This window comes from Thermobia domestica, chromosome 10 (assembly GCF_964235325.1).
Source record: "Thermobia domestica chromosome 10, izTheDome1.hap1.1, whole genome shotgun sequence".
In the NCBI taxonomy this organism is placed as follows: domain Eukaryota; kingdom Metazoa; phylum Arthropoda; class Insecta; order Zygentoma; family Lepismatidae; genus Thermobia; species Thermobia domestica.
In genome coordinates this window covers 269,517,325-269,535,046 of record NC_137463.1, presented here as the reverse complement: position 1 = coordinate 269,535,046, position 17,722 = coordinate 269,517,325, and the positions used below count along the sequence as shown (strand labels likewise).

At 35.9% G+C, this 17,722-nt stretch overlaps 1 protein-coding gene across 2 annotated transcripts in view; it reads right to left on the bottom strand.

Moving 5' to 3' along the window:
* LOC145663224 (uncharacterized) overlaps positions 1–15,209 on the bottom strand; it is a 154,033-nt gene extending 138,824 nt beyond the window's left edge. The window contains exons 1-3 of one of the 2 annotated variants that reach the window (XM_081729588.1): positions 15,075–15,209; positions 7,718–7,807; positions 2,296–2,409 (exon numbers count right to left, since the gene is read on the bottom strand). In XM_081729588.1, coding sequence (XP_081585714.1) covers positions 2,296–2,409; positions 7,718–7,807; positions 15,075–15,109 — 239 coding nt within the window. In that variant the 5' untranslated portion in view covers positions 15,110–15,209. The remainder of the gene's footprint in view (positions 1–2,295; positions 2,410–7,717; positions 7,808–15,074) is intronic. The other variant, XM_081729589.1, reaches the window with a different exon arrangement.
* Between the last annotated feature and the right edge of the window lie 2,513 nt (positions 15,210–17,722).

The window sequence follows — 17,722 nt, the reverse complement described above, 5'->3', positions numbered from 1 at the left end:
AAGAAAGTATTTGTAAAAGCTCCATCGCGCGTACCTATCTTTCGCGAAGTTGCGAACAATGCTCCGCTACCTCTGCAACCAGTTTTAATCCGATGGGGCTCGTAGCTAAAAGCTGTGTCGTAGGCTATTATGCAGATAACTTAAATCAAGTGAAGACGGTTGCAGACTGAAATGAAATCCGTGCTAAGTGCCAAAGATAGAAAAGTTCGGTTTAATGTGAAAATACGGCCTATGTGCCTAACACTGCTCAGTTAACAATAGGCTATCTAGTAGTTCAACTTCAAACAATCATCAGAAGAATACGCGTCGGTACATGATGCACCAGTTGTGAAGTAAAAATCTGGGTTTTTTACTCAACATTTTCATTTTGGTACTTAGCACTGATTTTATAGTCAGTCTACAGTTGTAGCCTCTATAAATCCCGATTATGTGTCACAAAAATGTTTGTCTACAAGTGGCATTGAGAACAAAATTAAGTACATCCACAACCATTTCTCGAAAACACCTGAAATTATGAGATAGTTGGAATCAAGGGCGCCGATTTCTCTGTAACTTTGGGGGGCCCATTCATTATATATATATATATATATATATATATATATATATATATATATATATATATATATATATATAACAATAAAAATACATGTAAAATATATATTCATAAAAATATATGGGGGCCCACACGAGCTTTGAGGGGCCAGAGCCCTCCCGACCCCTCCAGGATCGGCGTCCTTGGTTGGAATCCCGTAAAAATGCTTTGCAGCGTTCACTCTTCTTGTTGGGTGTATTACTGCAGACTTTGTCTGGTGAAACTCACGGTGTTGCGAAAATAGTGTCAAATAAACTTTGTCAAGTATTTAACAAAAATCTCGGGTACGAAACAATCTGTGACCTTGCAAATGTATTTAATGGTGAAAACATGGAATTAAAAGAAGATCTAACACAGAAAGACATTTGGTATTTTTCAAGTGCATCAGTGACTTGTGCTGATGTAGTAAGGAACTTTTCGATCTACAAAACTTGTCTCACTTATAAAAGCAGAGGGTTTACAGAAAAACACCTAAGAAAAACGTTCATAGTTCATTGCAACAGAGGTCATTAAGATAAGATATTTTTGTAGGAACTTGTCATTTTATTTTCTTAATGTATATTTCAGTGCATATATTAAATTTTAATGCTTATTTTTTTATATATTTTTTGTGCATATTTGCATGCATATCTCGGGGTTGGTTTCTGCGTGGAAATCCGGGCTCTAATAATCATGCATTGAAATGAGAAATACTATTATAAAGAATTAAAATTAAAATGAATTATTATTAAAAATAATTTCAATAAAATAAAGATATTTTAAAATGGTATGGTTCTCTCGCAAAAACCTTACTAGAATAGATATGTTAAGGAGTTAAATTACTTTATCGGGAAAACATAAGTGTATTTAGTTAATTTGTATTTTGTAAAATGGAAGTTACATATGAGTTACTCCAGCTGAACTCGTAAGAACTGTGATTTCAATTAACTGCTAACACCATTATTTTGAGTTTGATACTATGACACAATTTTCTAAATACGATTTCTATAGCTTAGCAATGGCCTTTTCCTTCGACTCTGAAATATAAAATGTACACTAAGGACAAACATAAATACAGACTGAAAGCTTACTTGGGAATTGTGTTACTTGAGTTGAGAGAATTTACTAGTAATTAGAAGTTCTTGTAAAATGTTAGAGAAGCAAGAGTTACTAAAAATTGTGAAATTTAGATTCTATGATTATTTATTGCTTATGAATAGGATAACAATAATTTTAGGAATGAGAAAAAATGGATCAGAAGATTGCGATCTTGAACAATAATTAGTTTTTAGATCGGGGGGCACAAAATTTTTGAATGGCCTCTAAATCGAGTTTTCGTATTTTCTACGGAAAAAGCACATCATACTGAATTAACTGATCGTTTGGGTTTGGCTACACTATATGTAGTTCTTCAGATATAAGGCCTACAAGAAAATTTTGCCTGAAATAGATTGCATCTTTTGATCCAAAAAGAGATGGCTAGGTGAGACAGACGATATCAGCATTAAGCCTCAATTCAGAATTTAGCATAGTTAAAGGTAACAAATTTAAAGTATTATTTAACGAACAAAAAATCATGGACAACTTCGACTCAGCTTTAGCTTCTATGACGTACTGAAATCTCAGTGAAACGATGGCGTTACAGATAAGAGAAACAATGGAAACTGCTGTTGTTTAAAACACAGTTCAGTTTGTGCATGATATCCAATGTTTATGACTTTTACCTGTTTCTCGTCCATTCTTCTTTATCATTTATGCGGTTGGTCATTTTTCTTTTATGCTCCTTTACGTTTCGTCCTCGTGGTGCAAGGTTGGTAATTTCTCCTTCATCACCTCCACTATAAACAGCGCTAAAAGAAAACCATGACATCCATGTAATACTCACATTTATTTAAAGATACAGTTCAAAATATATTTTAAAAATTATTACTGTACCACTTATCTAGTTTTATTGCGTCTGGAAGTTTTCCTCAGCTGTTTCAGCCACTTAATGTATGGCCTTTTCCAAAAGTTATGTCACTTATATGATGGTCTAATCACTTAATCGATACATCTTATGCCATTGTACAAGTTAACAAGTTGAGAAACTTACATCTTGGTAAGTGCTTGGTTTAGAGGAAATATTCCTGCAGAGTTTTCTTGACGAAAGAGCTGGAGATTTAACAACTCTTCTGTAGGCCTAAACTATGCAGGCCTTATGCAGAGTCGTTTTGACGAATAATTAGCGCCATACTAAGGATATGACTAACGAATAGTTATCAGAAGTGTATTCAGAATCTCTGATTAGCCTAAAGTAGTTGACTAAGTTAATCACGTGTGACTAACTAATTTAGAGCAGACAGTACCCTGGTTTAGCCACAATAAACTTATATTATGAGAATAAAAAGGCAACTAATTACCTGTCTTTCACCTTTCACCTAATCGGGTGAGTTAAATATGAAGCAACCATTAAGTCGAGTCCTCTACAATAGCAGAACTGTTTCTTAAAGGGAACAGGGAGAAATATGTAGAAGATTTCCAGTTTTCTAAGGGATACATACAACTGATCGATAAATTATCTTCTCTTATAATTACAACATACTGTAATCCTTCTATTGTCACTAATATTAATTGACTTCTACTTATTCCTCCCGTAAATACGTCCCTTAGAAATGAATGTGTTAATAATCATTCGGTCTCGTAACTATTTATAAGTTATTTTGATGTTAAACCACAAAGCAAACATTTCGAATTTCGTATTTCATATATATTCATTTATATAGACTACTTATGCGCACATCTAGATTTCCTTAGTTGCCACATTTTTTTCACACCAGTTATTGAGGTTATATTAGTTAATCATACTTAGATCACCTTATTAGCTGAACTGCAAGCAGACTCTGTGCTACAAAGTACACCCTCCTTAATAAAGAGCTAATGCGATAATAACTTATCGCGTGACTAATGTTTGATTACCGAATTCTCTCTGAATATGGCCTTCTGTGTTTTACTATAGCACCACTTCATTAATTGAAAACAAATATACACTTAACACTACATGTAGCCTTGAACACAGAAAAAGCTTTCTAAGTGCTCTGTGAAAATAAAACACAATTTAAACACTTTCAGTACAGATGTTGACAGGAAATTGATGAAATAGTGTTTATAAAGTGTGATCCGTGTATCCAAAAGTGTTCATTCTCTAAAAACAGCATCTAGTATGACATTTAAAAACCGTTCAAAAACAAAGTGATGACATACATTTTGCACATTTTGTACATACAGTACATCTAGAACATACTTGGACAACACAGTATCTAAATGGAGTGAAAGTTCTGGAGATGATCAAAGGATGTCGGTAATGTGTAAAGTGTCCTACTGTGTCTAAAAGTAGTTTCTTTATTTTTTGCAGTGTGTACGTACTGCAGTCAGTAGAAAACAATTTTAATGAACAATGTCGTTCTCATTTCACGTAAACTGGCGGTGTGAACATAGTTTGAACTTTTGATATGTTCGTTGTTCTTGTCAGAAAAACAATGGCCGACACAATTAAACCAATTTACTACTACACTCAATACTTTTAAAATATAATATTCAATCTATTTTCGTAATATTTACTTAAATAAATTCGTATCAAGTCTTATTGCATACCAAAATTTTCTTAAGATGATATGATAAATAATTTAAGTGCTGTGAAAATCAAGTGAAGAACATTTCTAAATTAATGTCTGGCATTCTAAAGAATAGAAATCTAGAAACACTTGGACCTAATTTTAAGATCTATTTAACGTTTAGGAGTCTCTACTATCCCCGTTGGTGCCCAAGCGACGGTTTTTAAACATAATGCAATATGCATAACGTTATTTTCAAATGCAACTACCTCATTCCTTAATTGTTCTACTGACATGATAACAAAAAGCCTAATACGCAGGCACAATAGATCAAATATTTATAAAATGTATTATTTATATTCACTGAAGTACCCGTAGTGTACTGGTAATTGGAAGATGAGGGAATTGGAAATTTTTATCTTTTCCTGTGTGTAGTCTCTCATTCGCGCTTTCTGATTTTCCCACTTTCTAGGTCCACTCCAGAGAATGCTCCCGAGGACCAGCCAAAGATTGTAGGGGTGAAAATGAATAGTGGGTGGGGAGGAAGGCTTTTACTTTGTCCAGAAGTATATTCAAGTAACGGAATATAAATACGAAAAGTGCATCATAATCTGCTAAATTGTCTTATTGCATTGCAATTGCATATTAATAAACCATGTTTCTGTGTTTACAGATGAATTCCATAAATAAGTTGGTTAAGCATTACTCTTCCTTTATAAATAGGCTAATAGATATTGCCTGCATTTTTTTTAAAGGCATCTACGTATTAATACTATAACTCCTGAACAACAAGCGAGTGATAAAATAACCTCATACATAAGATTGACATTAATTGGCAAACATTCTTAATAATTTTAGATTAAATTCCATCCAAAGCATGTTTAAAATTGTTGCCTAGCGTCAGTGAGAAGAGAATGTAGTTAATATGAAAGAAAATTGTATTAACACTTTCACTGCCACGTGTACCACAGGTGATTACATCATACTCGCTTCAGCGGACCACGCGCACCTCGTGTTCTACCGATGGGCATTTATAGTGTGAAGTGGAATATGTGTTTTAGAAGAGATGACCTCCACGTGTAACCAGGCCCGTATCCACGGGGGGCTAGGGGGCCGCCCCACCCTAAAATTTTCACGGTAGGCTTGCAAATGAACTATAATATGGTTGGCTCGCCCCCCCCCACATTTTGGGGCTTTCTACGGGCCTGCATATAACACATAAAAATGGTTCACGGCTTCCTGAAGTATTTAATGCTATGAAAAAGCTCTTAATTAGTGAGTTATTTTACAAAGTTAGATTAATTTTATTATTATTTATTCTTTCTTGAAAAGCTATAATGGCACACGCTTAATCGATTTATGCACAAAGATGATTGCTAATGTTAATCATTATAGTTGTATACGTACTTTACTGCTTAGTCAGACATTCCCTGCCTAATGCACATTCAAGCAGGTTCTTAGGACATGGAAGGATATTTTCGTTGTTATCGCAGGGACAGTTTCTAAAACTGCATGGCAACACTTTTGTTTTCTTTCAATGGTCTCAGTCTTCCAGTTGCAACATTCCAACAATCGAAGGTGATTAAAATAGCCGATGTTCTGATGGAATCAAAAATGAAAATTCTAGTGATATAAGTTTTTCTTTTTGGTTATTTTATCGCCTTCTATTGTGAACACCTTCAACTAAATGATTGATATCACTGAAAGTAAAGAAAAAGGTTGCCAAGGAGTTTTCGATGCTGTCCCTGAGATGACAACGAAAATATCCCTCCATGTTCCTACAACCTGCTTGAATGTGCATTAGGCAGAGAATGTCTGACTAAGCAGTAAAGTAAAACTAACTAACTAACACTATGGCCTATGGAACCCGGAGGTTGAATGCCGCGTTCACAAAAGCTCTCCACTGACTTCTATCCTTAGCTAACTGCATCCAGTTTCTACTTTGTATTCCTATCTCTGCGAGATCCACCTTAATATTATCCTCCCATCTGCTCCTAGGTCTTCCTAATGGTCGTTTTCCGATTGGTCTTCCAGTCAAGACTTTGAAAGCGTTTCTACTTTCATCCATTCTAGCTACATGACCCGCCCACCTAAGCTTCCTAGACTTGACGACCCTAACAATGTTGGGTAAACCGTATAAACTATGTAGTTCCTCGTTATGAAGTTTCCGCCATTCCCCGTTCCCGTTCCTCTTGGGTCCGAATATTCGTCTCAGGATCTTGTTCTCAAATACTTTCAGTCTATGTTCTTCCCTCAGAGTAAGCAACCATGATTCGCAACCATACAGAACAACAAATCGTTTTATATATTTTAAGCTTCAAATTCCTCGACAGAATTCGCGACGACAAGAGATTTTGAACCGAATAATAACACGAATTCCCTGCTTTTAGTCGACATTTAATTTCTTCGTGAATATGATTTTCGTCTGTTAATATTGATCCTAAATATTTGAAAGTATTCACTTTATCAAAAGTATTATTTAATATTTTAACGCCTCCACAATTTGCCGTATTACGGTCCCGATGCACTTTCATGTATTTAGTTTTCTCTGCATTTACTTCTAAACCCATGTCCCTGCAAGCGTTTAATAAGATCTCTGCATTTCTTTCAATTGTTCTCCTATCATCCCCTACTAAATTTACATCATCCGCATATGCCATAACCTGGTGAATACCGTTCAACTCTAGGCCCTGGTTGTATACGTAAGCAGTAAAGTACGTATACAATTATAATGATTAAACATTAGCAATTTTATATATATATATATATATATATATATATATATATATATATATATATATATATATATATATATATAAAGATGTAGTGTCCACCGGTGGTACACGTAGCCTCAGGATGTAAACTTACATTCTGGGGCCACGTGTACCATATGTGGGCACTTCCAGAGAGACGCCAATAGAGGCCCAATAAGACAAAACAACAACATATATTAAAAACTACATCACTCTGATTACGGAGAGTTAAAAAAAATCACGTGGCCCCATTTTAACAGTCACGCAAAACCAGCTTGGCAGCGAGTGTTAATACATTTGTCGTAAACTATTATGAATACACTTCTGTTTCAAAGTCGTTGAAATTTGCTGAAGCAAAGACAAAAGATTCTTCTATTGTACACGCCATATAATTCACGAATCGCCTATGAAGATAAACTGCTTGACACAAAAAATAATATTCCACTCAATGTAAATAAATATACAATGTTTTCAATAAAAAGCAATGACTTCTTTCGACTGACTATAAACTATAATATATCATTTAGTTCTCTATGGATTATATTTAATACTTGTACTTTTACTATGTTTTAATACTACAGGTGGCGAAGCTAAATGTTAATAAAGTGCAGGGGCGGATCTAGGACGGACTTCTGGGGGGGGGGGTTGTAATACTGCTACTTAGAGCTATTTTTAAGAGCTCCAAACTCTGAAATGAGTTTTATTTATATATAAAATAAGAAAGTTTTCTCTTCTGGGGTGTCGATCCCCCGCTCGCCCCCCTGGATTCGCCCATGATAAAACGTTAAATGAAAGAATCTTACAAGGCCTTGTTCCTCCTATTTCTTTCTCGAATCTTCTCCATCCTGTCTATGTGGGAACTAAACTTCAACAAACGTCTCTCCTCCTGTTCACTGCAAAACAATACATTAAAAGGACTTGCTATTAAATCATAACAAAACAAAAATATGTCGTAAAATGACAAACAAAGTCCTTCTTATTTTTAAGAACAGTTTACCAAAAATTCATTTATAATGAGGCCTTCTGTAAGTTATTGAGAGTCAAAATTAAGAATACATTTATTGAAACCACATATGGATCTACTACTAATTTTTCCAACAACAATATAATCCCGTCCCTATAAAACAATTTTTGGTCAAAAATTTGTGATACGTGCCTCTTTTTTTGAAATGAACTTGACACCATTCAGCAAGTTTTGCGAAAACTTAAATAAATACTACTCTTACGATGCCGTGCTCGGTTTATACGGTGGGTCCATTAAAACCTCGTAGCCAAGCTCTCTCAGTTTCTGATGGGCTGTTAAAAATGAATGAGGTCTGACGTTGTCACATGGGACCCTTTCTGCTGACTCTCTCTCCAGTTATTTCTCTTGACTTTCTAGGTTCACTCGCGCTAATTGTCAGCTCCGTTAACTTGTTCCCCCACTTTTAAAATTTACTCAGAAAAGAATGTCAAAGTTTTGTATTAATTTTGTACCGTTTTGTACTACCAATAAAAAGTTTTGTACCACGTCCATTAACCAGTAATGGACGATTCAAAGTGGGGCAACAAGTTAACGCCTTTTCCCCCACCATGACAAATTTTCCCGAAAATAGTGGCAAAGTTTTGTACTAGTTTTGTACCGTTTTGTACCACCTCCATTAGCCAGTAATGGACGATTTAAAGTTTGGACCTAGCGTTAACTTTTTCCCACCATAACGAATTTTCACGAAAATAGTGTCAAAGTTTTGTACTAGTTTTGTATAGCCAGTAATGGACGATTTAAAGTCTGGACCTAGCGTTAACTTGTTCCCCCAAAGTAACGAATTTTCCCGAAAATAGTGGCAAAGTTTTGTACTAGTTTTGTACCGTTTTGTACCACCAATAAAAAGTTTTGTACCACATCCATTAGCTAGTCGTCCATTTCAAAACTTTGACATTGTTTTCGAGATAATTTGTTATGGTGGAGAACAAGTTAACGCTAGGTCCAGACTTTAAATCGTCCATTATTGGCTAATGGACGTGGTACAAAATATTTTATTGGTGGTTCAAACGGTACAAAACTAGTACAAAACTTTGACATTCTTTTCTGAGTAAATTTTAAAAGTGGGGGAACAAGTTAACGGAGCTCTAACTGTCGACAGTAAAGGTCCGAGTCTATCGCTTCACCCGGCGGCATCGGCTCATTGTAGACGATGCCCTTCCAATCCCACCAAACGCACAACATAATCTTCCCATAGATTCTGTAGTTTCTGCTGGGTTCAACCAGAATCTTTTTCTCGAATTTTTCTCGTAAATTATTCACTATTCATCATTTGTGGTCAACCGCTTCAGAAAAAGCTCGAGTTCGTTACATTTCAGTAGAGGTTCACAGACAAATTCAGTCGACTGAATCTCTTTGGGTCATATCACATGGTACCCGAATGTCAAGCTTTTGTGGGTAGTCAGTGATGAATGTTTAGGTCATTAGTGATGTCATGACTGCTTTTATGTCTTTGCCAGGTTATGATGCTAAATCATTTCATTCAAGGTGAGGGGAAAGTTCTTGTAAACGTAATCCTGTACACAAAATCGTAACCTATTAGAAAGAAAAGAAGCTAACCTAAGCTTACCAGCTTGTCGCAAAACACACTCATTTCCAATTATGCTACTCCGTGTTGAATAAAACTTGAACAATGCAACAAACTAAAACGTTGTGCTTTATTTTATTGATCTTCAATGTGTTCTACAAGCTTGCATTAAAATAAGCCATCAAAAATAGAAATAAGGGTATTTTTCTAACTGATGACCTACCAGGCAAGGTTATTATCTAGTGTTACACCTAAAAATGATTGGCCATTTAAGTATTTAATTTTATTTTGTTCAAATATAAATCCCTTGTCTATTGGCTCATGTCCTTTATTAGGTTAGAGCTCGGTAGGTTACTAGTTAGAACAATACCAAAATAAGAAACTGTATAAAAAATAAGAATCACAGTCATCCGTTAAATCTGACAAACACGAGACTACCGATAACCTGCTACTACTCTTTATAGAAAAAAAAATTATGTTCATACTCATTTTCATTGTTCTGTATAGTGGTATATTTACTGTCTGCCATATGGTGCAACTAATCAACTCAAGACTGTGCCACACTTAATGCATTCCACAAATTCAAGGGTGGTCCACACAATTTAACTGTCATTAAGACTTCTAATGTATCTATTGTTAATCGATTTCTTTCATAGCTTTTCAAGTCATGAGCAACACTGAAATCACGCTCACACTCTGCAGTCGACAGTGGAACTGATTTTATTTTCCGCAGCAGCAGTTTAAATACGGGAAGATCATCAATAGATTTGAGACCAGATTTCAAATGTTCCTAATTCCTTTACAGTTATAGATGGATCTATACCCAATAATTCAGCAACCTTATAGACGTCAAAATTGCAGTACAATGGGCTAAGTTTCTTCGAACTTAAAGTTTCATCAAATACTTTGAAGCAGGAAGTCAGTTCATCTGCTGGAAATCATCTTCGTAGTTCATCTAAAATTTCTTTAAGATTGATATCTTACTTGCTCGAATTGAAATGATGTTGAGTCACTGTCAACACAATAACACAGATACTTCTCTTTGCAATTCGTGAGATAAGCGTCATCATTTTCTTTTATTTCAGTAAAAGTTGTACACGTAGTATGTACCTGAATTTCTCTCTCTCGATATAATACAGATTTGTTTTTGCATTGTTGTAATGACCGTAGTTAATACATGTATAATGTCTAATGAGTCATGCAATGAATATTGACTAAGTGGGGAGCAAAATTTCTTCCAATGCGAGCAGCAACTCCATCGTGCTTACCTATGAAAACTAATGCGTCATTTGATCCAAGACCCACAAGCTTTTCTTTAATATCAAAATCAATGCCATCCTTTGCGAAAGCTTCAATGGTCTTCATTTCTATTGTTTTTGCGTCTGTTTTCTCGATGCGTACTAGTTTATGAAAACAGCTTCGAGCAATATTCCTCTCATCTACGTACGTAATATACAGAATCAAATGCTTTTCAGAGAATCGATCTGTAGACTCATCAAGGGATATAGAGAAGCAATCAATAGACTTAAAAAATGTTACCAAATTCTTGTATGTATTACGGTCTTGAATGAAACGTGTTATCAAAGCAGCACTTTTGTCTGTTTGGAGGTGAGTTTCCATGTCTAAACCATTTGATCCCTGAGCTCCTCCGTGGCTAAGCGGTTAGCGTACGCGCCTTTGGCGTAGGAGACCCGGGTTCGATTCCCGGCGGGAGCTCATGTGGTTCGGATTCCACGTTAATCAGTAGGTCCACGTCTCATATAGCCTCGCTGCTGAACGGGACATTAAACCCAAACTCAACTCAACTCAACCCATTTGATCCCTGAAACTCCAACATTGCTTTGCACTAGTATATACAATACGAAATACTTTTACCGTTACATCCAGTTGCTGTTCTTGCTTTCTCATACACGTTTCTCTTGCTGTTTCTGCGCTTTTTCCCAGTATCTTCCTCTGACGAGTAACTTCTGCATCTAAGCACAACCGATGAACTTAACTTAGTTCATGTCTGTATACGGCACTCAAATTTTTCTTTTTATTTTTCCGAGGAACGCCATTCGATTACCAGGGCAAGTCATTATTGGCAGTTTTAATCTTATTGTTTTTACACACGAAAGAAGCATGCAGTTTACAAACATCTACATCATCACCTCCTGTTTTGCTTTCATTTCAAAAACAAGCCATGTTGTATCTTGTTTCCACGAATTCTGAAATCTTTTCTGCTCCATGGGCGGTTGACTTCCTTCTAACAATGTTACATTTTGGTTCATTTTAGTTGACATTGTTTTATCACTTCCATCACACGAATTCTCTGACAAATGTATTTTAGAAGCTTCCATCACATTTGCACTAAAACACTTATTTTCGGCTTCACCCGTTTCACCACTAATGCATTCGTCTTCTTGAATAGGGACGCATTATTAGTAACATGCAAATTTTCACTATTTAGTTTGCGAACTTTATTGTCTGACTCAGAATTAACGTTGAAGTATTTTGTAATTACATTATTCGTAGCACTCTTCCTAACGTTTCATTTTTGTTGCATTTAAGAAGTCAATTACACCGCACTCAAGTATGATCACCTTAGTAGTAGAAGAACAAAAAAGAATAGTTACTTCGGATCTCATCTATATTTTGTTTTCAGAGTTGCCTGATCAAAGCACAGTTTAATTATTCACTGCCTTTTTATTTTTGCTTAACGCTAACTGCACTTCTAAACTTTCATTATACTTTTCCTACTGAAATATTTGCAAATATATTCATAAGTGTGTTGAATTTGTATTAATAGAGTGCGTGTGCCTTCGAAAGTATTTTGTAGCGAAACTAACGTTACATTTTCAAGAAATATCTATGACTTCTGACCAGTGGCGTATTTATGATTTTGTTTCGGAGGAGCTTTGCTAACTTTATTCTTGGAAATGTGAAAATTCTGCAAGATATTTTATTTACTTTAATATAGTAAATGAGATTTCGGGTGGCTTAAGAACGAAATCTCCCCCTTAAATACGCCACTATTTCTGATAAATACCTACATATTCTCTTCCCCCAGTAACTCTGCGGTGGGGAGGATTACTTTCCAAAAAAACAGTAAGGGAGAATTCTCCCTCATCCCCCATGATTTCGCACCCTGGCATTCACTTTCTGCTGTGATGGGTCGCCCACTGCTAGGAGCATTTTACACAATGAAAGCTACTGAACTATTGCTTTTGATTGAATATTTTGCCTATAAAAAGCAAAAATTTCTTTGATATTTGCGCCTTTATCTCAATTCAGTTTTGCCGGAAGTTCACTCATCTTTAACTGTTAGCTGTCGAATTACGTTAGGTCTAAAACTGAACCCTGAGATTATGACCGGTAGGGTTCGTGTCTTGTCTGGTACGCCTATTTGGTGACCCAACTGGGTATGATTGTTTCATTTGGACACTAAAGATTTTCATTTGTAGTGGGTCTGAAGGATGGAACGGAATGTGAAACTCTTTCTGTATCGTAGTGGTTAGAGATTGCGGGACGAATTGCACCAGATCACAAGTCAAGGCGGGTTCGATCCAAGGTGATATGTGCGCGTACCCACCCTCGGTGACACGCCCACTTCGCATCCACACAATGTCTACAACACCAAGTAAAATATTATTACCGTTCCAGTAGTGATTTGCGTGTGAAACTGGTATGAAACAACTGAAATAAAATACATATATGGAACTGATTTACTTAAGCACAAACATTATACACGTTACATACATACTTACTTCCGTATTTTGATTAATATGAATATTGTTGATACCTTTTTCAAGTTTTGTATTTTAGATTTTTCCTTTTATCATTTTAACATATCAAATTTAAGCCCATGAATTTTTATTGGAGAATAAAAAAATAAAAAAAAAGAATTTCGAAAAATTATTTCAGAATTATATGCTTTGTCGACGAAGCCGGCTCATTGCGTAACAAGAGACATGATTACTTTGCACATAATTCTCACTGAACACTGGTTCACACAACACTTTGATTTTGGAGATTTCAGAAAAAAAGGGGGGATCAGTGGATTTTTTTGGAGGGCAATCCTTTTAGATTCTTCTTCCCATTTTTGGAAGGATGTTAGGCTTTTTTGACTAGCCCCAATTTCCATTGTCCGGCTGGGTAGTTGATCGTGAATTTACTTATGGTGCCACTGATTAACAATCATAGAAGTAAATTTATCCTTTGTCTTACCTACATTACTTTATCACGAATATAAGTAAAATTCAATAATGAATTTGGTATTTGTTCTTGAATAGCAACATTTACAAGGAACTCAGACGGCGTGGTGTTCCTTAATTTCAGATAAGTTAAGTTGTTTTATGCATTTTCGTTGAAATTCACTTTAACTTACGTAGGTCACGAAACAACATAAGTTTCACTATTCATTGATGTGTATTTTAGCACAATAACATAAATGATGACCGAATTATCGATGGATTTCTTTGGTAAGTTGTTCACATCATCTCTTTTTGATGGCGTCCATTTGCCCAATAGTTCTCCCGCCTTCCTTTCTAGCGTCTCTATGCTTACGCTTGCGATGACAAAGTGAAATTTTAATAATATCTTTAAGAAGTATTCTCTACAAGGAATATATATATCGAAAAGTGTTAAATGTATTCACCATTAGAATTATATATTTAAAGTATTAAAAATAATTAAAATATTTTTCGATTAGGTTTGATTTCAGTGGACTATTTTTTTTTATAAAATCACAACCACGTCTCTTTCCTTCGTGCGATGAACAAAAGATACAAGTCACCACTCACAGTACTGCCAACTCATTGAAAAAGATAAAACTAACAAAGTTTGCGTCGACGGATAATCCATGGAGCCTTATTCCACTTCAGCCAAGAGTAACTGGGAAAATTTAAAATGGAATGGGAGTGAGGGGGGCCACACACTCACAAGATTTGCGACACTAACCTCGTCTCTTGCGCAAAGGGCTGAATACTTTTTATATACTGTACCTATATTTACTCTGTCTGCCTGCGTGTTCGTTCGGGAAACACAAACACTTAAGAACTACTTGACTTGATGAATTAAGGCCACGATGTAGGTCAAACGTTCGGAACCTAATTAGTTGACGGAGTCACCCATCTGCTGATCCCAAGATGGATAATCAAAAACCGGTTCCCCATCTATTCCTATGGGAGTAATTATAGATATTATCCTTATTGGATAGACTACCCGCAGTCCTGTTCAGATTAGCGTTTTAGTATAATGCTCACGCTTAAACGAAACAAAAGTAGTTTCTAGTAGACAAATCTAATGGCTTAAATATTTTCTATTATCAAATTTTCATTAAAGTATACTTCAATTAATTTGTGTAAAAAGCTAGATGAAGTATTTAATTCTAGGCTTGGTAAAATTTGTTATGTTAAGGAGTTCAGTTTACCAAAAACCAAACCAAACTCCTTCACGTGGTGTACAGTGTAAACTTCTACTTGTTTTATATAGTAAGAGTACTCTCATACAGTAACATACAGTGTCAACTCTCATAGTAGACATAGGCAGTGACATTCAATTATTATCTTATATTTTCCGAGTCTTGGCAAACAAAATGAGGAATTTAAGACTCTACATTGGTGAACGTTACCTGAGTTCTAAAGGGCTATTGCTTCTCTCTCGCATTTTCAGTTTACTATACCAGCTCCTGGCGGGAGTTAAGGCGTCTCGAAGTCTTTCCTCATATAGTTCCTTCCCGCTTAAACCCTTGACTTCCTCTCTGGACCTCCTGAAACAAGATCGACAATTACTCTAAAAATCCCTTTCTCTTAATTAACAGCACTTTTATCTCCAATATCTTCTATCAAGAACTATTGAACTGTTCACTTACAATACTAAGTTACAATTAACTTGTGCGAGTATGGTACATCTCACGACTCACTAGATCCGACTTAGTTAACCACATGCTTCAAAAAGGAACAGCTAGGAACACTCGGTGAATGGAATTTAGAAGCTCTCGGCGTGCGAAGTTGCGTAACATAGCCACTGTTGTCGGAGTACTTACCCATCAACTTCTGATTAGGACCAGCCAGTACTTATCAAAAAATAAAGCATCCCTTACAAGCCGACCAGACCCTATCCTTCCCCCTGATCAGTGGCGTAACTGAGGGGCATGCAGTGCGGCGAGGCCCGCAGGGTTTGGGGGTCCACTACGAAGCAAATACCAAGAACTATAGGCTACAAAAAGTGAGCAGAATACGGAGTATCTGGAAGTTTTGTTCACCTGATATTTGCATTTCCATGTTACTCCTCACTATAATTTTATTAATTCCTCTTGGTACGTCGGACGCTATTTTCTATGTTCCCTCCCTAGTGGGTTCGTTCTTTTTGGATACCTACACCCGTTTATGTTATTAATAGAGTGATTTATCTTAGGAGTATCATAAAGAAAATAGCATATAATGCTTGAAGACTATAAGACAGTATCGTAACCATTATGTTTCACTGGAATTATTAATACGTCTTCTCTATTGTCATATACAGTATATATTTTATGCCACACATACATGTTGCCAAAACAGTGTATACCCTGTGAAAATTTTGGGGCTACAACACTGTCCCAAAGGGTTAAAGAACGACACCATATTCATACTGTATAGTGATTATTGAAACATCCAGGTGGAACTGGGTATTTACAGAAAGCAGAGTATCTTCATACACTGTAAGAAGCTAATTATTATTGATTTCAAAATAATTAAAACAATCGTTAAAGCAAACTTGAAAGGATTCTGCTTTATTAGTAACAATTCTAGAAGTCACACTTTTAAATCACTACAAGTTTTTTTTTAATTATTATACAATCTATATATATAAAAGAGAACGCACAAAATCTTTTGTCCGCTCATCACGCTAATACGGCTGAACCGATTTCTTTCATTTTTGGGGGGTTGTTAGGATTTGGACCCTAGATGGTTTTTATCATATCACTTTAATTTTCAATTACCAGTGTCTTGAGATAATTGACCAATCAGGTGTCAATACGTACAAAAAATCCTTTGTCCGCTCATCACGCTAATACGGCTGAACCGATTTCTTTCATTTTTGGGGGGTTGTTAGGATGTGGACCCTAGATGGTTTTTATCATATCACTTTAATTTTCAATTACCAGTGTCTTGAGATAATTGACCATTCAGGTGTCCATACGTACAAATCCTTTGTTATTAGTTCATCATAGGTATAAAAATAAACGTATTTATATGCAACCCGCATGACCCTGTGACTCGGCGGGTTAACATAACTGACAGGCGCTATAAATCACTTGAAAGCGAAAAAGTAAAAATTATCTAAGTAACAAAGTTTATTGCGTTCCGGGATGACCGCAGCGAAGCGGGGCGGGTTGGGGTGACCGCAGCGAAGCGGGGCGGGTTAACATAAATGACAGGCGATATAATGTTAACATTAGTGCAATCTTCTATGGTTTTTATCATATCACTTGAAAGCGAAAAAGTAAAAATTATCTAAGTAACAAAGTTTATTGCGTTCCGGGGTGACCGCAGCGAAGCGGGGTGAACGCTGCTAGTATTAACTATAAAAGAATACGGTCTATAATCCTGTGAAAAAAATAAAATATTCCTGACTGCGTTTTATATTGTATGAAATGTGGAAGTCTCACCAGACCAATACTCAAATTATCCGTATTATTACTAACATTAATAGTTGGTACTATATGAAAATAAAAGAATTTATAATTAAAATCTCTCTAAAGATCCTTCACTGACTGTGTCTTTGTTTATAGATAAAACACTACAGACATTATACTTCAGCAATTTAACTGGAAATGTCTTGCTACCTGGATGTTTGTGATGTTGGACTGTTAACAAAGGCTTCTCTTCAAAACTATGAATATCGTGGAAAAGTCAAGAGGTTATACAATATTTAACACGTTCAACCCCAGACCTATATGACTAAAGTTTACCTCGAGACCAAAACACAGTTCCCTTGGACAGTTCAATATGTAATAATAAAGACGCGGAAAGTGTAACAATAAAGGGCTGGTCTCGTCGGTAAACTTTAGTCCTTTAGCCCAGGTGAACATTTCCTTTCCCAGCGACCAGAGCTTCTAATTGGACCATTTAGTCAAATGAAAACTGTGAGTCTAACTGATATACAGTTTCTAGAAGACAAAAGACATGTGTGAGGAAAATGAATACACGTGGTCTAACTCTGCCATATTTTTTTTTCATGAGAATACGGGACACTTTCGATGTCTCTCCCCCTCCCCCAAAAGTTCCCAACACA